This window comes from Stenella coeruleoalba (assembly GCF_951394435.1).
Source record: "Stenella coeruleoalba genome assembly, chromosome: 19".
Classification (NCBI taxonomy): domain Eukaryota; kingdom Metazoa; phylum Chordata; class Mammalia; order Artiodactyla; family Delphinidae; genus Stenella; species Stenella coeruleoalba.
Window position 1 is genome coordinate 49,065,553 of NC_137165.1, and position 23,215 is coordinate 49,088,767.

A 23,215-nucleotide genomic window follows, 5' to 3' on the forward strand; every position below is an offset into this window, starting at 1 on the left:
GCTAGTGAAGGCGAAGGAGCGGGCGCGCGCGGAGGGTCCATTGGCTGGAGGCGGGGGGCGGGGCTCCAGAAGGCGCGCTCTTTGTCGATTGGTTGGAGTCGCGAGGGAGGGTCTCCGGAGGGCGCGCTCAAGGTTCATTGGCTGGGGACGCGGGGGCGGGGCTCCGGAGGGCGCGCACCTTGGTGGCGGTCATGGAGGAAATCGGCGCCGGCTTCCGGAAAGTGAGAGAGGGCCTGCTGGCGGGGCGGGCTGGGGGCGCGGGGCGAGGCCGCCGGGGCGGGGGGCACGCGCGGGTCCGGCGGGGACGCTGCGGCCCGGTCCCCTGAGTGACCCACGTGCGGATCCTGAGCCAGCCCCCGCGCTGCCGTCGGGTGCCTTATAGGGTGAGCCCATTCCCAGAATCTGGCAATGACCCTCGTCCTGCACACCTTTCGTCCTCCGTGGATGGGATCCCGCGGCCGGGTAGCGGAAGGTTGGGTAGGCAGCCTGGTCTGCGGCAAGAGGGAGAGGGTCTGCAGAAATCGGGCAGGGGTAAGTGCCAGCACAAATGAAGGGAGGCTCAGAGAGGAGCCTGGGCTCCCGCCCCGCGGCTCCGGGATCCGCAGGACTCACCCTAAAGAATTTAGCGTAGAGCACAGTGCGGCCCAGCTCGCGGGTAGTCTCGGCGCCTGCGTATTCTAAAGCTTCCTTTTGGCCTGTTTCCTATCACACCAGCCCTGTGCTTTGCGTCTCACTTGAGCCAGGCTGGCTTCGTTGCCTGGTGTGTACGTGGCTCTACAAGTGCTTTTCTTAGCAGCACACCCAGCACAGTCAGGCACTGTTACATGCACTTGAAATGGATTAGCCCGTGTAATGCTCAACACCATAGGAGATGGGTACTGGTACTACCCCCACCTGCCAGTGGGAAAGAGGCAGAACTAGAGTCAAACCCAGGCCATCCGCCTCCAGAGTCAGCCCCTTTGCTCTGCACCTGGCAAATGGGGCTCTGGGTGGGTGGGTGGTGAGGTCAGCTGCCTCCCACACCCCGCAGGCTGTAAGTGGTCTGAGTCTCACATTGTTGCTCTGTCTTAAGGTTAGGTGACATTGAGCCCTTGATATCAGGCCTTTGTGGGCAGGAGGGAGAGTCTCAGCCCCTCATGAGTACTTGTCCAGCCAGTCCCCAGTGGGTGTTCTCTTTCTATCACCCAGAATCGTCACTCTGCCCTGGCCTACAAGGGGTATATAGTGTCAAAGGGAAAACCACCGAGGCAGGGGGTTGTAGGAATCCTCCACTGTAATAGCTGCAGAGGGGAGCACTGGGCTGGGCCTCCTTCATGCAGTCCTGCACAGCTCTGGAGCCCTCACCCTCAGAGGGCTCTGGCCAGAGCTGGGGTTACGGTCATTACCCGTGAGCAGGGCTGTCCCCGGGGAGGGGGAGGGGTCGTGGTGCCCCCACACAGTGGGGCAAAGGCTGACCACATCCCAGGTCCCATCCTACCCTCTGCAAGTTTAGGGAACCTCTGCTCCCAGCTGGTGCTGACTGCTTTAGTTATCACGGCAACCCCATGCAGCTGCCCCCCAGCAGCAGCCTGGTTGATTTAGCTCTTCCCCAGGGTCTGGGAGCTGGCGGAGCAGTAGAGCCTTCTGTGCCTTTGCTGGTACCTTTCAGGTACACAGCGAGGAGGGCCAGCAGGTGGCGCCAAGCTCACGTGGTCACTGCTGGGAGGATGAGGCTGCTTCTTTGGTGCTGCCCCAAGTGACTGGTGACGAGCTCTTACCCTCCTGAGCCAGGGCTTCGTCAGGGTCCGCTCCCTCCACTCTGCTCTCCAGCTTTGCTGAGCTGCACTGGGTGAGGCAGTGCCATCTCCGTGGCTAAGGCTAGAGGCCTGGTGGGTCCCCAGCTCACCTTCCCTGCACGACACCCAGTTTCTCCTGGGCACCCACTGCTGCTGTCCTCCCGCCTCCCCTGGCGCTCTGCTGGCTCCTCATTCGCAGCCTCTTCTGGCTGGTCCCTGCCCTCAGCAACCTCCCTTGGTCCACCCACGTGCTGCAACCTCCCAGATCCTCATCGCCAGCTTCAACCATCTCTGAGTTCCAGCCACCCAATGGCTGCTCTGCTTGGACACCTCACGTGTGTCCCTCATGCAACATGTTCCAAGCTGAGCTCCTGAGATGCTGATCCCCAGAATCTATATCCGCTTAGTGGTGCCATACTTTGGGGCTCAAGCCTCTCCCTTGAGGAGTCTTGGCCTGGGCCCGCCCTTGTCCCATCCTCATTGGTCAGGAAGTCCTGCAGATAGTCTGGGCCCTGCCCCCTACCTTGATTGCCCATTGACCGAGGAGCCTGGCCCCTCCCCAGCTCTGCGGTTCCCACAGTGCCCTTCCCCATTACAGGAAGATCCCTTTCCACGTGTCGTGTCGTGTCGTAGGCTCCAGGGAGGGACCTGGGATGGAGCTGACCCAGTGCCCAGAGCAGGGTCTGGCAAAGCCGGGCAGCATTGGTGGTGTGGACAGGCCTGTAAAGGGGCCCAGTGTGGGGAGAGCACCTCGTCCCTGGGGGCAGGAGCACAGGACTGCTCTGGATACCATGAGAACTGGAGCCCCAGAGAGCGGCAGGCAGGCACCTGGGCTGCTCCCACCGGTCTGCCACTTGCATCTAATTTCTGGTCCTCCTGGAGGCACTCAGAGAGGTTTCTCCCCACTGCCTAATCTCCCCACCCTGGGAGAGCCCCACAGACAGCATTTCCAGCCAGAAATTACAATCCCATCCCATCCAGAACTAAATGCCTAAGGGGTGTGCAGCAGAGGGGCGGGGGCGGTGGCTCACTGACGCCCCCTCCGTCCCTCAGGAGCTGGTGAGCAAGCTGCTGCACTTGCATTTTAAAGACGACAAGACCAAAGGTGTGTGAAGGGGAGGGTGGGGGGGCGGTGGCCGGGGACTGCTGGGCACCCGGGACCCTGCACTGCACCTCTGCAGGGGCCAGAGCCTCAGAGAGGACTGGGCCAGACGGAGGGCTGAGGTCACCGGCAAGAGCGTGAGGTCAGCAGCAGTGAGGGCAGAGTGGGGCAGCAGGGAGAGGGTGTGTGTCTGTAACCTTCTCCCTTCACCTTGCAGTCAGCGGGGACGCGCTGCAGCTCATGGCCGAGCTGCTCAAGATCTTCGTTGTGGGTGAGCAGAAGGACCCAGCAGTGTTCTCTAGTATCCCACCCAGGCCCGTCCGGATCATTCACGACCGCTTTGCATTTTATTTTTCAGTGGGGTAACCAAGACACATTTTTCCAGTTTTTCCCCAAGCACCTAAGCTCCCTGTCCCTGAAAAGCTCCGTGTTTCAGAGGCCCCAACCTCAGCCTTCTGAGCTGTCGGCTGGCACGGGGGTGGGCCAGCAGCCAGGGCTGAGGCCCACGGGGTTTAGGGTTCAAGGCCCCCCAAGCCTTCTCTGCCTCACTTCCCTCCTGCATCACGGCAGAAGCGGCCATCCGCAGCGTCCGGCAGGCCCAGGCAGAGGACCTGGCCCAAGTGGACGTGGAACAGCTGGAGAAGGTGCTGCCTCAGCTGGTAGGTGCACCTCCAGGAACAGGGCCTGGCCCAGGAGACGGGGGTGGGGGGGTGGCTACATCCACGAGGCTCTGAGCGCTCCTCTCCCCCACAGCTTCTGGACTTCTAGGGGTTTCCACCCTCACTGTGGCCACCGCTCCACGTCACGGCCTCTGGCTTCAGACAGGACAGGAGCTGCTGATCCCCCAAGGTTCTCCTCCAGCTCCCAGGATTGGCCGGGTGCCAGCAAAGCACCACTCTCTTCCCCCTGTCATCCCCTCTGCCTGCTGCTGATGGCCGGGATGCAGCAGATAGAGGGGTCACTGACAGGATGAGGGTCCTGCACCTGGGTTGGTGCCCTCCCCTCACGCCCCCCGCCCTCAGGACAGCCGAGCACCCACCGGTGTGGGAGAAGCACTTGGTCACCGGGAAGCAGGTGCGGGAGACCCGCCTGCCTGAGCAGGTAGCCTGTGTGTCCTCCACAAACGAGCAGAACGGTGTGGTTCTGCCACCGACATCAAAGCCTGTGTGTCACCTTCTAGCCGTCTGATATTCCTCTCAAAAGATGCTTGCCTGAGCTGTATATTTGTTCTCACAAAGCAACGTCAGTAAATCAGAGCCACCTCCCCAGGCACAGCCTCCTGTTGCCATTAATCACCCAAAGTCAAGTTGCTTCAAAGCTGGGAGAGGACAGAATAACAAACAGCATGTGTGAGTGCCCTGCTGTGGGCCAGGCTCAAGAGGCTGTGAAATCGGAGCCCTCGCACGTGTGGCTGCTCGCCTGGGACGGTGCCTCTGCCACAGGGCTGCCGTGAGTGTGGTGTGCCACCGGCCCGGCAGGGGTGCTGGTGGGGCAGGGGGAGCCACGCCAGCGGGGAGCACCACCGGTCCCAGGGCCACAGGGCCAGGCAGCTCAGAGCTGCTTGGGAGCCGCTAGAAGCCCAGTCGGGAGGCCTGGCTGCCCTCCCCCCCAACACAGTACCCACCTCCCACCAGTTCTGAAAGCTGCTGGGACTCATCAGCCCAGGACAGAAACACCCAGAGGGCCCTGGGCCCAGTGACCATGGGGTCAGGACTCTCACAGAGCTGGAGGACCTATTCCCCTGGGGAGGGACGTCTGCCCCTGCTGCCACGGGCACCCAGGAGCCCCACCCCCATGCCCAAGGATGGCATGGGTGGGGGGCCAGCCCTCCCTCCTTAGTTTAGCCCCGCTGGCCCCTTCTCGCACCCGTTCCCCGCCTCTGCCCCCCACTCCCCTCTCCCCCCTCCTGCAGGGAGTCTCAGGGCTTCAAAGCTCTGGGCGCATGTGGAAGTCATTAGACCTGAGGGGAGAGGCTGGCGACAAGTGCCAGAGCCCGTGCCCCACAGCCACTTTGAAGTGCGCTCAGATGGTGGGGCGGGCGGGGCACCGGGAAACCCCAGGCCAGCCCTGCCCGGTCCCACCGCAGGGTGGGGGCTGCGTCCGCCCCTCTCCTGCCAAGGGCTGGGGGCCCAGCCTGAGATGCAGCCAGGCAGGCGATGCCTGGAGGTCCTTCTCCCTGAACTCGTGTCCTGCCTACAGGAGTCGTCATGAACAACGTCAGTGAAGTAAAAACCAAGGGGCAGGCGGTTCAGGGCAGACACCTGTGCCCTCGTTAAGGAGAACAAGCCCCAGCAAGCAGCCTCCCAGGCCCACGTCACCGTCCAGCCAGGCTGGAGGCCCGCGGCTGGGGACGCGGCGCAGGGGCAGCAGCAGGAGGAGGGCCGTGGGTCAGAGGACCGAGGGCCTCTGCCCTGGAAAGGACGACAGGAGGGTCTCAAGAGAGGCTTGCATGTTTATTCCCGCTCAGGGTGGGCAGGGGTCCTGTGGCTGGCAGAGTGGCACCTCTGGGCTGGCGGCTCTCACCTCTTGCTGGCTGCAGCGCAAACACATGGGATGACCTCTGGGCCCTGGGCTCCCGCCCAGCAGCCCCTCCCTGCCCGGCCACCCCCCATAGTACCTGGCAGCTTCAGCCACTTGGGCACCTTGCCCAGACCCCTCCTCACTGGCTGGGCCGTCCCAGGGCTGGGCTCAGGGGGGCCCACTGCCCCTTCTTCAGCAGTTGGCTCCAACTCAACGGGCACAGGGTCAGGGGCTGGTGGCGGGGGTGGGGTTCCAGCAGCCCTGGACATGGACCTGAGAACAAAGGCCGAGGTGCCAGATGGTGGGCACTGTGGCAGCGGGCTCTCCCCACCCTCTGTGGACACTCACCTGGCCACCAGCACGTCAGCTGCAGACGGGGAAATGGTGTGTTCCAGCAGCGTGGGCTCCAGGTAGATGCCTGCAGGAGGCCCAGCCTACCCTCAGGCCACAGAGAATGGGGTGCCCCTGCCTACTGCTGCTCTGCTCTGGGAGGGGGCGTGACCCAGCCTGAAGCCCCCAGGAGAAGGGTATGGGGTATCGGGGCCACAGGTCTCCCTCCCAGACCCGAAGTCCCCTGCTCTGGGGCGTCTGATGAGCTGGGATGTGCGGCCCGGGGCTGGTCAGCAGCGGTGGGCAGAGGGGGGCCCCACCCACCTGTTGGCTCCTCAGGTCCAAAGTGCACAAGGGCAGCAGGGAAGAGGTTTGCCTGCAGGGAGGACAGAGGAGAGCTCAGGGACCAAGTGGGCACCGTGGAGAACGGCAGAGAGGGCCGCACTGCACTTCCATGCTGGCCTCATGGGTGCTGCACCCATAAGGCCCAGGGCTCCGCTGAGGGCTACGGCCCTACCAGGCCCCTCCCACCGTGCAGTCCACTGCCCAGCTTCACCTATTCCTCCTCTGGCACCAACCCCAGTGCAAGCCAGGCCAAGGCATCAGACCATCGAATCCTAGGGCCAGCCCCAAACACCAGCTGAACAGGAAGTTCTCGTGGTGTGTGTGCTCTGGCATTTTTACCTACCTCCCCTTCCTGCCCAGTTCCCGGGGTAAACAGTTGACAGTCTGAAGGTGGGAACTAAGCTTGGAAGGCCCCGCCCTCAGCAGAGACTGCAGGAGGTCAAGAGGTCAGAGGAGATGCAGACTCACACCGAACTGCATGGGTGGGGGCATGGGGCACAGCCCGCCATGCCCCCCACTCCCCTCCCTCACCTGTGCTGCCCGAAGAACAGAGTGCAGGAGTCGGGGGCACTCCATAGGGACTGACATATGAGCCCAGGTGCACTGGAAGCAGCCAGACTGGAGACAGGAGCACCAGGGGAGGGACCCTCAGTGGCCCCGGCACAAGGGGAAGGCGGGGGGGGGGGGGGGGCTCTGGGAGCCAAGCTGCTTTGGGAGTCCCAGGCTGATCGGTGCCTCCAGGCCTACTGCCTTGACCCAAAAGCCCATAGGTGGGTTCCCTGACTCGGCACTGGTCTCACTTGATAAGGAAAAGCCAGTGCCAGCCAGCATCAAGCCTGTCCTGCAGGGTGGGTGTTGCACTGGGGTCCCCACACCCCTCCCGGAGGCCTGTCCATGGGGGTGGTGGTGCAAGATTTCTGCTCAGGACTGGCTCCACCTGCGCAGGTGTGGGACAAGGACACATCACGTGGCCCCCGAAACGCCCCCGGAGGCCTCCCAGGTAGGGGGCTGGACTGTGGTGCAGAGTCAGGGCTGTTGCAGAGGATCCCGAAGCCCTCCAGTGTCGTAAGCTGCCTCTATTCCCGCCTCTGCACCCGACGAGGACCATGGCTGTAAGCCCCAAAGCTGGCCTGAGCCAGCAGGAAGGCCACCGCCCAAGGCTCTGTGTCCTTAGCTCTGGAGGAAGGGCCACTGCTGCCAGCTGAGCGCATCCTCTCTGCCCAGCTCTGAGCTCCTGGCGTCTGGGCGGGGAGTATTAATAAGAGGAAGCTTCAAAGGCCAGGCCTAGGAACGCTGAGATTGCAGTTGAAGCTGAGGGACAGAGAAGGGCCGTGAACACTCTGAAACCCCACTGTGATGCCTGGAATGATAGCCTGGTGCGGGGAGATGGGCTGCAGGGTGGAGGGCAGCCCCAGGGCCCTGGAGGCACTGGAAGCTGGGGGCGTGGGGAGAGAAACACAGGTAGGACAGTGCCTCAACCTTTCTAGGGTAGCGCAGTGAAGCCAGACCCTGACCCAGCCAACCCGCCAGGCACTGGGGCCACCCACCCGGCTGGGCCGTCTGGGAGCTGCAGAGCTTGAAGTCTTGAAGGACCCATTTGGGCCCCTCGAGGCAGCTCCTCTTGAACCTGGCCTCCCTGCCTTTCCTCAGCACCTGCTGGAAGCCCCCTACCTGCCAGCCTGTGTCTCAGGGAATCCCATTGGAAAAGGGGTGAGTGGACGGCACAGAAGACCACCATGACCGCCAGGAGGGAGGGTGTACCCCTCTGCTCAGGCTGACGAGGTCTACATGGATCATGGTGGTCTTCAAGGCCCACTAAGGGTGATGGAGGGGCTCTGGGCGAGGCAGTGGTGGGGGTGGCTGAGACAGGAGCCGAGTGAGCTCCCTGAGGCTTGGGGCAGAACCAGCACTAAGGGGGCTCAGTCCCAGGAAGCAGGTACGACGTGGGGGGTTGGGGACCTTTGTGTCCACGGACTGGGTCCTCTGCATCCTCCCATCCTTGGCCTCACCCTTTTTTGGCCTCTCCCAACGAATAGTCACTCTGACCTGATCCAGTGGCCAAAAAGGGCACTGGGCTGCCATCCCCCACACCCACCCTGAGCTGTCACTTTCTGGGGCGCAGGACCAGCCCCCGGGCAGCCTCCAGGGCAGCCGGCAGCCAGAACGCGGCCCTGCCAGGGACATGAAAGCCAGCAGCTTCCGCGCCCGCGCCTGCTCACCCGCAGGAGGGAGGAAGCCTTCCTTCCCTGAGCCCTGCCAGCTCTCTGATCGCGGGCGGGCAGGGACGCCACTCCGAGCAGAGGCCCCACGGCTCCAGGGCGAGCTGACGGATGAAAGGAGACGGCTGCTGGTAGCGGGGGCAGAGTGTCACCAGGAATCAGGCCACGTGGGCGGGACAGGCAGCACCCCAGGGTTCCTAATTGGAGGGGGGTGCCTGGACGCTGGCCCCTCTCCATCCCAAAGCATCTTCCAAATTCAATGTTTATCAACAGGCTGGCCAGCGAGGGAGAGTGGGGAGGGAGGGAGGGCGGGTGGGGATAGAGGAAGGAGGCCCAGTGCCTCTGGGGCTCCCGGGGGGCTGCAGAAGGGGGCTGAGAAGGGGGAGTGGGGGCAGGGGAAGCACCCTGCTCCCCCCAACCTTGACTCCTTTCCTTGGTGGGCTTCCAGCCTCTCTGCTGCTCTGGCCCCATCCCCCCATGACGGTGGCAGTCCTGAGCAGCAAGCAGACCCCCTTGCCCCAACTAGACCTCTGCAGGGCCTGCTGGCCACTCAACAAAGGCCAGCCTCTGTTACTAATTAAAATATCTGAAGACACTTTAAGAGGAAACCATTAGGCTAGAGGGCTGGGGAGGCCTCAGGCTGCTCTCCTGGGGTGAAGGGACAGGACATTCCTTCTTGCTCTGGACTGCCGCCCAGCAGGGCACCGGATCAACGCTCCTCACCCTGGGAGCTCTAGGGGCCTCCAGCTAGCAGGGAGGGCCCACCACGGCATTCCCAGAGGAGGCCACAGGGCCCAGGGGAAAGGCAGGGGCAGGGCAGCAGGCCTGGCAGCAGCCCCTCCCGTCTGGGCAGCTGGCCACCTGCAGCCGAGGCCTCTGACCCTTGGCCCTTAAGGGGTTCCCCTAAGCAGCCCCACCTGCCAGCCCCTTCTCATCCAGACCCAGGGGCAGTCCTGGCTCAGGACGGTGGCAGCCAGCCGGGCAGGCCCATCCCCACCGGGGCAGGAGGCAGAGGAGGCTGGAAAGCCCCCAAACTGACTTCAGCAGCACCCTGCTCCCTCCTAGTCCACCCTCTAAAAGGCCTTATCATACTCCCGACTGCGGCCTCACGCTCCCTCCTGGGCAGGTGCCCCTCCCGGGCCAGCCTAGCAGCACCCACCAGCCAGCCAGGCAGGCAGGCAGTACCTGAAAGAGGGTCAGCGTGTGGTCGTCCAGGATGGTTTTTGGAGGAGCAATGACTGCGGAAAGATGGTTGTCTGCGCCAGGAAACGCCTCACGCCCCCCATCACCCCCCCCATCCCTTGCCCATGCACCCCCTGCCCCAGGACAGGCCTGAGAGTGAGCATGAGGCCTGGGCCATAGGCCTCAGCTGAGGAATTTCTGAAGTACTCCTCAGCTCACATCCCCCCGTCCATCACTCTACCGCTGCAAAAACCCAGCAAGAAGCTGGGAAGAGGGCCTCGGGCAGACTCACCTGCAAGGGGACACCTGCCCTTCACAGTTCCCTGTGCAGCCCTGCGGCCTGACCCTTCACTACCCAGACGCCCTCCAAAGGAAGCCAGCAGCTCGCCCCTGTGCCCCCAGCCCCTACAGCTCCTGGCCAGGTGGGAAGCAAAGGGCACAGGGGCGCTGAGGAGGGTCAACCTCCCTCCCCAACTTCCCCAGTCCCGGACTCATGCTCAGACACCGGCACAGGACCTGCCTGCCCCATGATGCTGTTTCTGTGGGAAAAGCTGCTTCAAGCCCCAACTGGGAGGTGCCAGGGCTGCTGAGCAGGAGGTCCCAGAAAAGCACTTACACAGGTAGAACGGCAGCTTGGGGTTGCCCAGGTGGCTCCTCACGAAGTCCCGCAAATCCCCCACTGCAGGAGGAAGGGTGGGGTGAGCAGGGATCCCACACTCAGACCCACTCCAGGGCCGGGCCCCCTCTGCAATGGGACGGGAGCCAGGTCCGACCTGTGTGCAGACCCGCTCCCCAGGGTCACCAAGAACCCCACTCAGAACTGGTGGCACTGCTGCCTTCCTTCCAGGTGAGCTGCAGCCCCAGGCCAAAGACCCCGCTACTGGGTGTGGGGGAGACCTGGGTCCACCCTTCTCTGGGTGCCCCTCTGTCCCACCCATGCTCAGAACAGATGGGTGCACGGGGCCACCCAGTCCCACGGGTACTGCCTAGCTGGTCTGCCGAGCCTCCAACGTGAGCCGGTCCCCAGCCCTGCACCCGCTGCCTGCCCCATGGCCCCGAGGGAAGGAGCCTGGAAGAGCTCACAGGGCGCCCCCACCCTCCCGGACGCCCAGACGGGGTTGCTCACCGGTCTCGCTGGGGCGGAAGAAGCCCTGCAGGATGTAGCGGTCAGGAAACAGGACCCTCAAGACCACCTAGGCCAGGACAAGCCAGCTTGTCAACAGGACAGCTGGAGTCCAATCCAGGCGTCCACACCCCTGGGCCCACGATGGCTAGGTCCCCCGGCCACGTCGGGCCAGCACCCCCTCACCTTGGCTGCCCTCTAACGCTCCCGGCCCCATGGGCTGGACACAAGGACCAGTCAAGTACCCACGTGCACTTGTGAAAACACACTGATGTTTTTCATCTTAGAATGGGGCTGCCTGGCTCATTAACGAACCACGGCCGTGTAGGCTTGGGCTGAAGTACAGGAGACCATGGCCAGTGGCTTGTGGGCTGCAGAAGCCGCAGGAGGCCCCAGTGCAGAGCCATGTGCAGACCACCTCCCGCCCAAAGGTACCTTAGGGTAGCGCTGCAGCTTCTCCTTCATCTGAGCCTCTCTGAAGGCCTTGGTCACCAAGGGGGCTTCTTCCAGGCGCTTCCTGGGGTGGGGGGGTGGGGTAGGGGGTGGCAGTGGTGAAGGTCCCAGGTCTCCCCAACCAGAGCAGAGGCCCCACACCAGCTGGACTCTGGGTTTCTCCCTCGTCCCCCTGGACTTCGTGAGCTGCTCCGCAACACAGGGCCAGACAGGACTAGGAGCCCCCTGCCTGGGACCCCTCACCCTCTGAGGTGTTGCCAAGGGAACGGGTGTCTCTGAAGGGGCCGGGTGCACACCCACCGTTCACTCTTGAGCTGGGCCAAACGTCTTCTGACATCATCCACGGTCACTTCGAAGAACTCGTCAGGCAGCTCTGCAGGCCAGGCCTGGAGCAGCACCTCCAGGTCAGGGTGGCACACCACGGGGTCTCGGTCCACTGGCTAGGCAGGCAGAGGGCTCGGCTGATGCAGGTCCCGGGAAGGGCCCAGGCTCCCGACCCCAGGGGGCTGGGGTGGCCGTGCAGACCCCGGCTGAGCCATGTGCTGCCGGCCCCGCCTGTTAGCCCATGGCCAGGGCCGGGTCTCCGTGATGGGGCATGGGACAGCCGAGCCTGTCCAGGACTGGAGCCCCTCCCACCATGCCTGCCTGCTTAGCAACACTGACACTGAGACCCTCACTCACCACCAGGGCACATGGCCCTGGGGTCTTGGCTTAGCCGGGTCAGCTGGCACCTTGACTGCTGGGGGGTACTTGGGCAGTGGGTGAACAGCAGCATCTCTGTTCACTTCCTGTCTCCGTGGGGGCTCCCCACGAGCCCCAGGGAGCTACCTGTTATCAGGGTCTCCCAGTGGGGAACAAACTTGGGGAGCAATGCCCTGGTCATGGCCATGTCAGCGGTTCCACGGGAAGGGCAGGAGAAGCGACAGCCCCCAAATTAGAGATTTGGCAAAAACCTGCCAGCTGCTGGCCCTATGGCCAGGCTGACCCCTCCTCCCTTCTCTGGGGGAGCAGCTGGCCCCACCCTCTGCCCACCGTGGGGACACAGGAAGGGACAGCGTCTCTCCTAATTGGCAGCAACGGAGAGGGAAATTATAAGGCAGGGCCTGCTCTGCTCGCAGTGCCTCCGGGTGGGTAATTGTAGCGAGTGTAGCCCAAGTGACTATGTGGGGAGACACCTTCGCGGCGCTGAGGCCGCCCATGGAGCCGGGCCCGACAGAGGTGTCCAGCTGCGCCGGCAGGGCCTATGCCAGGTCCTACCCTCCCTCGCACAGAACATCCACAAGCCGTCTGGGGTGAGGTCACTTCTCTGCCTTCTGCTCCCGCCTGCCCCCTCCTCCCCGCCCCAGCCTGGCACCGAAATCCCACCTCCTGCCTTCAACACTCAGAGCCGGGCTCAGCAGGCTTCTCCGATCATCCCTTCCTGCGCTCCGGCCCGACCACAGCCCCACCCACTCTAGAGGTCAGACTCACCAACCTGGGGCTGGTCGAGGGCTGAGGCTGCCCAGTGCACCTGCCAGGTGTCCCAGGGCTGCTCCCCCAGCCACACCCGAGGCCTTGACTGCCCAGGCCAGCAGGTCTCTGCCATTCCTGAGTGCACAGCTGTGTCACTCCTCGTAATGAAGGGAGGTGGGTTCTCGCCAGGAAGCCCCACTGATCTCAAGGCACTGTGGCAGGGTGGCCAGGAAGGGCTGGCTGAGGCCCGGGCAGTGGGGTCTGTAGGTGGCTGATCGAGGCCCCTGGGGGCTGCCCCCTCAAAGCCACAACCCTCCTGCCGCCCACAGGCAGTCCACACCAGAGCTTTTTATAACAAGATGCCAGGCTGCCCCCCATAGCCACGGCGCCTGCATTCCAGAAGGGCCGAGCACTCGCCTGGGCTCCCGGGGGAGGGCGAGGGCAGATGTGGATGTGCCTGAGCTGGGCACCGCCGTGTCCACGAGTGCCAGGCCCCCGGCGCTCGAGCACAAAGCCCACAAGCCAACGAGCAAGCTCTGGGACCTCCCTGTCCCAGTCCTGCCCTCCGAGGACCCAGTTCTGGACACATGAGTCACCCCGAGAATCCAGCAATTGGGTGACTTGTGATCCACGGCCTGGAGCTGAGCCTGACCATCAGACAGGCCCCCTGATCCCCGGGGGGGGCACGGCTGGGGAAGCCCGACTCTGAGTGCACGGGGCCACTCTGGCCTCCTTATCCTCCTGGGTACTTCCAGTGCACAGCCCAGGGGTAACCTGGAGGACTGCAGACTGCTAGCACTTCCCACAACCCTCCCACAACTTCCAGAACAGGGACGCAGGTGACACCAGCTGCTGGCTTCATGCTGCTCAGGGGCCACTGACTTTCGGTCAGAAAGTGAGCAGACAAAAATCTCTCTCCCCGCTGGATCTACCTTCCATTCACACCCCTCCTCCCATGCCTCAGCTCTGCTCCAGAAGCCCGTTTGTCTGTCCAAGAGCAGTCAGGAGCCGGGGTCCCACACGGGAACCAGAGCACTGGGAGAGAGCCACCTCGAGATCCCACTCTCTCGTTCTCCTGCACCGCCCTGCGTCTTGGGGACCTCCCTGCTCCTGGGCAGAGGAGCCAGGGTTCTGAGCAGCCTCTGCTGCCCATCAGAGCCCAGGGGCCAGATCACCCAAGTCCCAGAGCTGCCGCCACGACCGGACCCCAGGCGGTCCCTGTCCCATGAGAACAGTGGATATCCATGGCTGGGCTGGTAGGACGGACCACCCTGTCCTACCAAATGACCGAGGGAGAAGCCAGGGGGCTTCAAACACCTCCATGAGGCCTGCCCAGAAGATATTTCCACCGCAAAGAGGAGAGAGACCAGGAAAGGAGGAGTGGGTCTGACCGCTCCACGTGGGAGGAAGCAGGGCAGACACGGCGCCAGCGGAGGCCAAGCCCTGGCCCTGCTCACTTCCAATGCTCTGCCGGCAATCTAGCCCTCATTTGCTGTTCCTTTACCCGCCGCTCCTTAGTCATGGGCAGTTATCATGCACAGCTCCCATCCTAGGTGGATTTATGGAGATGTTTTTGGATGGAGAATAGAGATCTAGGATGAGACACCATTAAGAAAAAAAAAAAAAAAAAACGCATACAGTGGCCACTGTCAGAGGGCCTCAGCGCCCTCACCATGGGGACTGGGTTCCTGTGTGCTGGCCGAGGGAGGGACACAGCCCCAGGGTCCAGGATGGGCCTCCAAGATGAACCTCCCAGTTGGTGCCCGAGGATGCTGGTGGGGTGGCAGGCCTAGAACCTTCCCAGCGCACCTGACAGCTGGCCCACCTGACAGCCCGAATCTCCAGGTCTGCTCCTCCAGATCCTACCAGGGAGCCACTCAGAGGACGCGCCTCCACTAAGAACCCAATGTCACCAGGCTTGGGTCATCCTGCCAAAGTCACAGGTTTTCCATCATCAGCTCAAGGTCCAGCTCCTGAACGCTGTCAGTGTCCAGAGCACAGCCCCGGCCCCGTCTCCCGCCGCCCCCACCCCCTAACCCCAGGAAAGCCAGAGGAGCCGGTTCCTCCCCCGGTGGCCCCGACGCTGCGGGCATCTCACTGTCGGCTAGAAGATGGGCAGACTGAGGAGGAGGCAGCCAGAGCCTGGGGTCTGAGCCCATGGGGTGGGGGGGCCTACATGACAGCGCATGACAGATGAGAAAACAGGCAGGGCATGATCCTGAGGGGAGGATCGGCAGGTGTCTGCAGCCTCCAAGGGCGGGGCCACAGGAGACCCGATTCTTCCGGTGGAACACCCGGCAGGGGTCTCTCATTTCCTGCAAGCAAGCACAAGACCCTAGCAAAGACTCCCCTGTCCCAGCCTCCACCGAGGGTATTAAGACAAGAGAACACCCAGAAGACCAGAAAGGAGGGAGGTGGACGGAGAGAGCAGACGAGTCAGGCTGTCTGCAAACTGGAGGATACTGGCGAGGGGCACAGAGGGCATTTGGGAGGGAAAGGACCCTCCGGAGGTGGGGGAACAGGAGCACCCTCTGCGGGTGATGTTCAGAGGAGGCCCTGGGTGACGGCCTGAGGCTGCAGACACTGGACTGACACCTGGGCCACTCAGCCATGGGGACTTGGGGACCCGCCACCAGCTGTGGACGGCCACCAGTGCCTTCAGGAAGAGCCTCTGTCACACCAGGATGGACCCTTCAAGGGAGACCCGAGGGGAGGAAGGTGTGAGGGCACTGCCTACCCTCAGCCCCATGCCACAGGCAGTGAGATGCCAGGCCTGGAGGGGACCAGGGGACGGGGCTCTGGGCTGAGACGTGGGCCCACGGCTTCCCCCAATAGCCAGTGGACATGCTCCAGTGGCCACCACACGAGTGGCTGAGAACCCACTTGGGCACACAGGGGTCTCCTCATGTCAAAAGCGGCCTCACTGCCTGCTGAGGTTTCATTTTCTTGACAGTAATTTTCCAGGACATGATGACACAGGGAGAAAAAATGTAAAAACTATTTGGAGGTGACCTCAACCCCAGATTTTCCAGCTGCCCTGTGAGGGCTCTTGTTTTCCTCCCGCCCTCCCACCTCCCTCTTACCCAGACTGTCCTCTGACAATGGTTTTTGGTAACAGGGAATGTGAAGCGTTTCCCCTTGAGGCTTGGAGCTGAAATGAAACACTACGCGGGAGGAAGGCGGGCCAAGCCTCCGTCACTCTCAGAGCCGGCCGCCCTCTGGAGGGAGCAACGCGCCAGCACGAGGCCAGGCCTGACTGGCAAGGCTGCACTGAACTCCAGCCCCTCATCCGCTGGGCCTGCCAGCGGCACAGGCGGAGGCCGCGCCTGCCCCAGCCCTGGGCCAACGTCCACACCTGGGCCTGCACGCCTTCCAAGCAGGAAAAATGAGAGCATCTTTAAGAAGAGGAGAAACGCTGGGCTGCGACAGTGACGCAGGCACACTTTGAAACCCGGTGGCTCCACGCCCTGGCGTGGCCCCACCTGTCTGTGCACGCAGTGCATGAACCCCCAAAGGACTGAAATAAGCAAATGTAAGGCATGGGGTGGCTCTCCTCATGCACAGGGGAAGACGCCTGCTCCAGGCCAGCAAACCCAGGGGTGGACGCACACAGCAGACCAAAGGGCCAGGAGAAACCCCGCAGAGGGAGCCCCTTGAGCCCGATCAGGATGGGGGCCTGCAAACGAGGCTGCCTGGCCCTGCGGGCAGCTCTGGGGTTCCAGGGGGTACTCTGGCAGCCGGGGCGCCCTGCCCACCGGTTCTCCATGGCTTCGCAGGTTGGGCATCTGTCTCTCCCCCGAGTCCAGTCATGGTTGAGACACAGCATGACAAGGACAGCTGGAGGGCACCTGCCTGTCACCAGGCTTTAAAAACCGCCTCAAGACTCAGTTGGGGCCTTCAAAGTTGCTGACCCATCTGCCAGCAAACCTCAAAGGGCATCCCAAGTTAAGGCCAAGGCCAGAGCCCCGGGACTGTCCACAAACAGCGGCAGGGCAGGGACAGGCTCACAGCACGCCCTGGGCCCACACACGGGGGGACAGCGGGCTGTGCTCTTGGGGGCATGTCATGGACAGGCACCCCGGGCCAAGAGGAGGAGGGTGGCAGGGCAGCAAGGGGCACTGCTCTCGGTCCACCCCAGGCCCCAGGTCCTGGCCAGGCTCCCCCCAGCCCTGCGTGTTCTAAACCTTCCCGTAAACCGGGGACAGCCAGAGGCGAAGCTGACGCCTGCCCTGAGACATGGGTGCAAGGTGCGGAGTAAGCCCCCGGGGCCACGTCTTCAGGAGATGAGACCATCCCCTGGAGGGTGAGGGGCAGGCAGGGGAGACTGCCGTCAGCCCGCCCTTCCCAGGGGGTTGGGGCCTTTGATCACGAACCCCTGTGCCAGCTGCGTGGGGGGACGCCGGCTGGGAGCACAGCCCAGCAGCACAAAGAGCTGCGGGGCAGCCTCCTGGGCCAGCGGAAGGACTTCAAAGGACAGGCCAGGGGCCGCCGGGCAGCCCCAGCCTCTCTCCGCACTTGGTTCTGACGGCCAGTAAAACTACCTTCTAATAATTAATGTTCTGACATCAAAGGCAGGAGCCGCCCGGGTCTGTAAACCATCCCGGGCCTCAGCCGAGGACCTGCCTGTATTTCATCCTGTCTCTTCTGACTCTTCATTCAAATCCAAAACCACACACAGGCAAAGCATTAATGGGAAACTTGGAAACTCTTTTTGATTACTAAAGTGTACCTTTGAAGTTCCCCCAAAAGTTCTGATTTGTTCCCTTCTCCCCTCCCCCAGGACTCGAGGGGACACAAAGCAGACAGCATGTGGCCAGCCGGGCCTCCGGGTGCACGGCTGTCAGTGTGACAGGAGGCGCAAGGCAGGCGGGCGGGGGACGCTCCACAATCAACCAGCTGCTGGGGCTCCCAGATCAAAGACACGCACTGCTGGCGGCCAGGCGGACCCTCCCCAGGACTCCTCCTTCCTGGGGCCCCTGGGGTCAGCGCTCGGGGATGCACTGGGATCCTGCGCCTGACAGCAACCACCTATCAGGCTGGCACCAGACCAGGCCACTCCCCACACAGCCCTGGGGAGTCAGCAGGCTCCCAAGAGATGCAGAGAGCCACAGCCTTTAGGGTGGGAAAAGGAGACAGCCAGCCCCGGTACTAGTTTTCTGGCCCCCAAACCTAGGGGTCCCCAGAAAGAGCAGGCCCGAAGGGAGTTGGGCCCCCAGCCCTGGCTCACCCCAACCACAAGGCTCTGCTTTCGAAAGCTGATTCTGGGCCCAGGTGACGAGCCTGTGAGACTGGGGGCTTCGTACTAGTGTCTAATGCAGCCCAGACATCAGCGTAGAAGCCAGTGGGGTCCCTGAAGAGCCAGGGCACCACCACCACCTCCCCAGGACGGACATTCACGGGGCTTGAGACTGGCTCAGTTCCCCTCCCTTCCCCCATCCATTCAGCAAGGACACACAAAGCATGGTTCAGGAAGCAGGAGGAAGCCCCCACCACCTGCCCCTCTGCAGGAACTTGGGCTCTGTCCCACCGCTGAGCCTCCGCATGGCCCACCCCGCACAGGCACAGGTGCCCCTGTCCCTCTACCCTCCCCTTCAGGTATGTGACCTGAAAGCAAGAGTGAAGAGGGTGCTCTAGAAGAGACAGGATGCAGGCTCCAGCACTAAAATATTAGTTAACAGCAACTCAGAGTGCAGCTAAACACATCACTGAAACTGGACTGACCCCTGGAATGCAAGGATAGCTTCGTGGGGGAAATCCATCCCAAACCTCAGCATGCAAACGAACTAAATGAGAGCGAAGGCGTGGAATCACCTCAATGCGGGAAACGCAGCTCATAAAGCACCACTCTTGGGCTTCCCTGGTGGCGCAGTGGTTGAGAGTCCGCCTGCCGATGCAGGGGACACGGGTTCGTGCCCCGGTCCGGGAAGATCCCACATGCCGCGGGGCGGCTGCGCCCGTGAGCCATGGCCGCTGAGCCTGCGCTGCACAACGGGAGAGGCCACAACAGTCAGAGGCCAGCGTACAGCAAAAAAAAAAAAAAAGCACCACTCTTACTTTTGATAAAGAAAAATTCTCAGAGAATTAGGAATAGAAACTCTTGATTTGATAAAGATTTTTCACAGCCCACAGCATCTTTCACAGATAAACTAAGATTACTCCGTGTGAGATCAAGGTCAAGACAAGGATGCCCACTAAATTTGCTGCTATTCAACAGAGACTCAATCACTGCAATACGACAAGAAAAAAAAAATGAGAGAAGTAAGGACATCAAGGAAAAAGATAAGCTGACATTATCTGCAGACTCCAATTGAAAATGAGAAACTGCTGGAACCAGCAAAGCAAGTGAGCAAGGCTGCTGGGTATAAAAGCCAGCAGCATCCATGCCCGGGTGGAGCCTCTCCATTCTCACTCCACAAGCTCCTGCTCCAGGCAGGGAATCCTGCAATGGCTCTCCATCGTCTGGAAAGGTGATTTGTACAAAGGAATTCGTTTCAGCAGTGGCATCCTTCTCGTCACTTAAAACCTCAAGTGGACCCTAAGCGTTGGCACATGGAGCCACTCTGGCTGGAAGGAAGGGCAGAAGAGAGCAGAGAGCCTGGAGCCCTCACTCAGAAGGTGCAGCTGCGTCTCAAATAACGCCCACATGCACCTGTGCAGCCTCATGGGCTCCACAGGTGACAACGTGCAGCCCAGGCTGGAAACCCAGGCTGGCCCCACCGTAAGGTCTCTTTATTTGGAAAGACCCTCTCCAGCCACAAGCCAGAGACCTAAGCTGGACTCTGGATGAATGCTTGAGCCTCTCCGGGGGCCAACACCAAGAGGCAGGGGGCCCAGCACAGCGCAGGAGCCCAAAACGTTGGGAAATCTACAACACGCCTTTCCTGAAAACAGTCTGTGAGCGCTGCTGAGGGAGCAGTCACACAGAGGGACACAAAGAAGCCTATGGGGGCTTCCCTGGTGGCGCAGTGGTTGAGAGTCGGCCTGCGGATGCAGGGGACACGGGTTCGCGCCCCGGTCCGGGAAGGTCCCACATGCCGTGGAGCGGCTGGGCCCATGAGCCACGGCCACTAAGCCTGCACGTCCGGAGCCTGTGCTCCGCAAAGGGAGAGGCCACAACAGTAAGAGGCCTGCGTACCGCAAAAAAAAAAAAAAAAAAAAAAAAAAAAAAAAAAAAAAGAAGCCTATGGAAGCTCTGCCGTACGACTCATGAAAGCCCTACTGGAGAAAGTCCCAGAGGCGCTCCAGGGAGAAAGTCCTGCCCTGGTGCCAAGCTTGAGCACCAACCCGACAGGGGCCACGCCTGTCCTCCCTCTTAGGAGCTCCAACACAGCTGCAACTGCCCAGGGACAGGTTGGCCTGACCCACAGACGACCAGAGATGGCCTCCATCAGACAGCGGGGAGGCAGACACTGGCCACACGCCTGACTTCTGCAGAGGTGCCGCCCACCTGGGGGTCCTCCTGCTCAGCGTGATCCAAGATGCAAGGCCCCTTCCACCCCTCATGTCTGTGTGTGGTCAGAGCAGGGGACGGGGGCGGGAATCACTGTGGGGGAGGATGTGAGACTAGGGCACAGCTCAAAGGTGCCCAAAGACAGATTCAACATCGAGAAGACAAAAAGCCTAACACTGCCCTGATGGTAGGTGTCTATTAAGTCGTACCTCAATAGAGCTGATCAGACTAGAAGACAGCGTCACAGAGGCAACCCAGGGCCTGGGCCGTTTCATCACAGCTCCGTGAGGGCTGCATGCCCTCCTCCCAGCTGTGGCTCAGACGGCCGCCAGGAACTTCCAAGAAGTCCCCACCAGAGACGTCCGAGGCCCCACCCACAAGCTTGTGAAGAGTGAGCAAACTCACCCTCTTCTGCCTGTTTGGCGCATGCCCCACACGCCCACTGGCCAGTGGTGGGACGTAGCATGTGAGCTGCAGCACGCCTGGCTCAGGAGTCAATGTGGCGTGGGACGATCAAGGCCAAACCATCTTCCTGTCAAAAGCCAGTCAAACCCACCAGCCCAGGAGAAGGTGGAGGCGCCGCGTCCAAGGCTCTAGGAAGGATGGCTCTCTTGGCTGTGACATGGCCAGCCAGGACACACAGGTTTGTCAAAACCCATCAACTGTACATCTAAAATGGTGCCTCAAGAAAGCTGATTTCAGGCAAAGCAAAACCAAAAAATCGCTTCCCTGGGAAGATGAAACCGCACCCAGCGACCCTGCTGCACCCTGGGCTGAGCAGCCACGAGGTCAGGTGCAGTTAAGAGAAAGGACCCCAGCGCCCAGCTCGCCCCTTACCAGCTCCGGCTCCGGCTGGGGCTCCTGGCCAGGCCTCGACTTCTTTGGCTGGGAGGGGCCTGCAGGGCTGGAGGACTTTGGCAGTTTGGCTGAAGATGACATCAGAGGCCTCACGGACCCGGAGGGGCCCCCCAGTCGCTGTCCCCCACCCGAGAAAGGAACAAAGGGGGCTGGCGTGGGCTCCTTCGAGATCTGCTTTGCCTGAGCGTCCACCGGCTTCGGGCCCAGGCCATCCACGCGGCCAGCCCCCGGGCTCGCTGTCTCATCCTGATGGCTCACATCGCCCTGGCTGAGCTCCGCTGAATTCAGTGGAAACGGAGGGCTGCTGGCTGCCTGGTCGGCCGACAAGGAAGGGGTCGGGCTTCCTGGGCTTCTGCTCCAGGAGACCCCAGGCTCCTGCCTGCCAGTGGAATCATGTCTCTTCATGGAAAACCTGAGTGGGTAGGCCCGGAAAGCAAATGAAACTCCATACACGGAGCCCCGCGTCTCACAGTGCCAGCATCGTATCTTCTGGTGACTACCAAGCCAAATCCAACCCCTGAAAGCACCCCACAGCCCTTCCCGACCCGCCTCAGCTCACGGGGGAAGAAGCGTGCGTGGGGCCGCCACGCCAGCCCGGCTGAGGGCAGATCCCCCCCACCTGATGCTGCACCCCATGGTGCCCAGCCCCCACAGACTGCAGGCGGGAGAAGCGACTGGCAAGGGTCTGGGCTTCCCCACGTTTCCTGTTTCCTTTCCCTTGAGACCGCAGTTTTCTTCACTAAACCAGACTCAGAGACCCCCCACCTGATGATGGCGCTGCCCCCGGTGAGGCCCAGTGACTGCAGCGTCGTGCTCTGCAAGGCGGCTCTACCGGTCACCTGTGAGGAAGGAACAGGACATCCTGCTGACCCCTCGCTGCCTCCCCCAGCCTGGGCACTGTGTCACCAGCACCATGGGGTCCCGCAGCCAGCCACAGCTCCCAAAAGGCCTGGGTCCAGCCCCCTGCACCCCAATCTACATCCGAGCATTTGTTCGCTGGTCCATGTCTGTCTCCCCAACCCCACCCCATCCGAGGTCTGGGTGGGCAGGGCTCAGGCCGGGGTTAGGCACATCTGGCCAGCTAACCAGCCCTCTGAGGGCTGGAGCTGATCCAGGCCCAGGTGCCTGAGGCCCAGTGGTCTGTCTCCTCCAGGGGAGGACCCATCCCCCAAGGTCCCTCCCGCTCACAGCCCTGGAACCCCTGCCCCACTGAGCCCTGGGTCAGGAACCTCAAACTGGGATAAATAGGTGGGTGTGCCCTGTCTACACCAGGGGCCCCTCGGGGACAGTGGGCACCCCAGGCCAGGAAAGGGCGCTTGGCCAGGGTTGAAACAAAAAGCCCCTGTGAGCCAGGGGACAAGCGCCAAGAGGGTCCCCCGTCACGGGCGGGCGGGCGGGGACAGGCAGGGCCTCAGTGCCAGGCCAAGCCTGCACCACGCCACACTCAGTTTTGAAAAAGATCAAAACTTTGAGCAAAGCAAATATTTATTAAAATGAAACCACTTTTGTGACTCTTGGGCTTTGAGAGAAGCTGAGAAAACAAACAGGGCTCTGAGGGAGGTTTGGGAGCAGCCCGGGCGGCCCGCAGTTGGTTCCAGCGGAGCCGGCGTCCTGCCTTTTTTCCATGAAACACATCATGCTTTCAGGGCCCCAGTCTGCCCATCGCTGCTTTGAAAGGTCTAAAGGAGTGAATTTTCCAGATTGGAAAGTGGGGTGGGCCCATGTGGCGGCTGGGAGGGGGCGACAGGGCGCGGGCCCGGCGGGTGGGCCCACAGCTCACCTACCTCATCTCTCATGTACACGCAAACGGGGCTGGCCTCACACGGCCGGTCCAGACACTCCCTGAGAGGGGAGAGAAGAAAGCATCACAGGTAGCCACTGCCTGGGGACACTGCTGCCCTGGGGACAGCACCCTGGCCAGCCACTGTGGGGGACCCGCCCACCCTGGCCACCCCACGGCTGGCCATCAGCCCATGGCCTGGGGGTGTCTCCCACCTGCCCACGGCCTCCCGGCTCAGAGCAAAGGGAGGACACAGAACACGGGGACAGGCGGCACCAGCCACCTCCTGGACGTGCCTTGGGTTGCTGTCAACTGTGCCCAGGGTCGGCGATGAGAAAGTCCTGGGAGGGCATGATCTGGGCTTTTATCTGAAGCTGTCCCCTGAGAAGGCTGCTGCCCCAGAAGCACCAGGAGCACTTGGCACGGATCTATCACACAAACTCCGAGGAGAGAGTGGGGCAATGCCAGGACAAACAGGGAGGTGGGCAGCGGGCCCAGCCACCAACGCCCCTCCCCTATACACCAGACCCTGAGATGGGAGGGAAGGGCCCCCAGGAAGCACAGCTGGGCAGGCTGGAGGATGGCAGGCACGCAGGCGCACCATCGCGCACACACCCTCAGGATGG

The 23,215-nt window shown here is 62.3% G+C and overlaps 2 protein-coding genes across 8 annotated transcripts in view; one reads left to right on the forward strand and one right to left on the reverse strand.

The window, feature by feature from the left end:
* Positions 1-48: 48 nt before the first annotated feature.
* On the forward strand, positions 49-4,137 carry CENPX (centromere protein X). 2 transcript variants are annotated; one of them, XM_079904079.1, is made up of 5 exons: positions 49-221; positions 2,829-2,880; positions 3,095-3,148; positions 3,448-3,536; positions 3,631-4,137. In XM_079904079.1, the coding sequence occupies exons 1-5, from the start codon at positions 192-194 to the stop codon at positions 3,643-3,645; spliced, it is 240 nt and encodes a 79-aa protein (XP_079760205.1). In that variant the 5' UTR covers positions 49-191; the 3' UTR covers positions 3,646-4,137. The 2 variants fall into 2 exon arrangements, with proteins under 2 accessions (XP_079760205.1, XP_079760204.1); XM_079904078.1 differs by lacking the exon at positions 49-221 and having other exon boundaries at positions 2,466-2,880.
* A 1,177-nt stretch (positions 4,138-5,314) lies between these two features.
* ASPSCR1 (ASPSCR1 tether for SLC2A4, UBX domain containing) overlaps positions 5,315-23,215 on the reverse strand; it is a 30,793-nt gene continuing 12,892 nt past the window's right edge. For 4 of the 6 annotated variants that reach the window (XM_079904011.1, XM_079904014.1, XM_079904013.1 and 1 more), the window contains 13 exons: positions 22,594-22,651; positions 21,575-21,648; positions 20,789-21,221; positions 11,350-11,489; positions 11,032-11,113; positions 10,600-10,666; positions 10,090-10,152; positions 9,477-9,529; positions 8,292-8,416; positions 6,052-6,103; positions 5,746-5,815; positions 5,495-5,670; positions 5,315-5,410 (listed from right to left, as the gene is read on the reverse strand). In XM_079904011.1, the coding sequence (XP_079760137.1) occupies positions 5,537-5,670; positions 5,746-5,815; positions 6,052-6,103; positions 8,292-8,416; positions 9,477-9,529; positions 10,090-10,152; positions 10,600-10,666; positions 11,032-11,113; positions 11,350-11,489; positions 20,789-21,221; positions 21,575-21,648; positions 22,594-22,651 (1,351 nt within the window). In that variant the 3' untranslated portion in view covers positions 5,315-5,410; positions 5,495-5,536. Of the gene's footprint in view, positions 5,411-5,494; positions 5,671-5,745; positions 5,816-6,051; positions 6,104-8,291; positions 8,417-9,476; positions 9,530-10,089; positions 10,153-10,599; positions 10,667-11,031; positions 11,114-11,349; positions 11,490-20,788; positions 21,222-21,574; positions 21,649-22,593; positions 22,652-23,215 lie in introns of those variants that run through there. The other 2 variants (XM_079904012.1, XR_013824992.1) reach the window with 2 other exon arrangements.

Excerpts from the sequence above, each read along its gene's own strand:
- CENPX (XM_079904078.1), top strand. The coding sequence starts at position 2,763 with ATGCCTAAGGGGTGTGCAGCAGAGGGGCGGGGGCGGTGGCTCACTGAC. Across the intron at positions 2,881-3,094 it reads TAAAGACGACAAGACCAAAG|TCAGCGGGGACGCGCTGCAG; the intron begins GTGTGTGAAGGG and ends TTCACCTTGCAG. Across the intron at positions 3,149-3,447 it reads GCTCAAGATCTTCGTTGTGG|AAGCGGCCATCCGCAGCGTC; the intron begins GTGAGCAGAAGG and ends GCATCACGGCAG.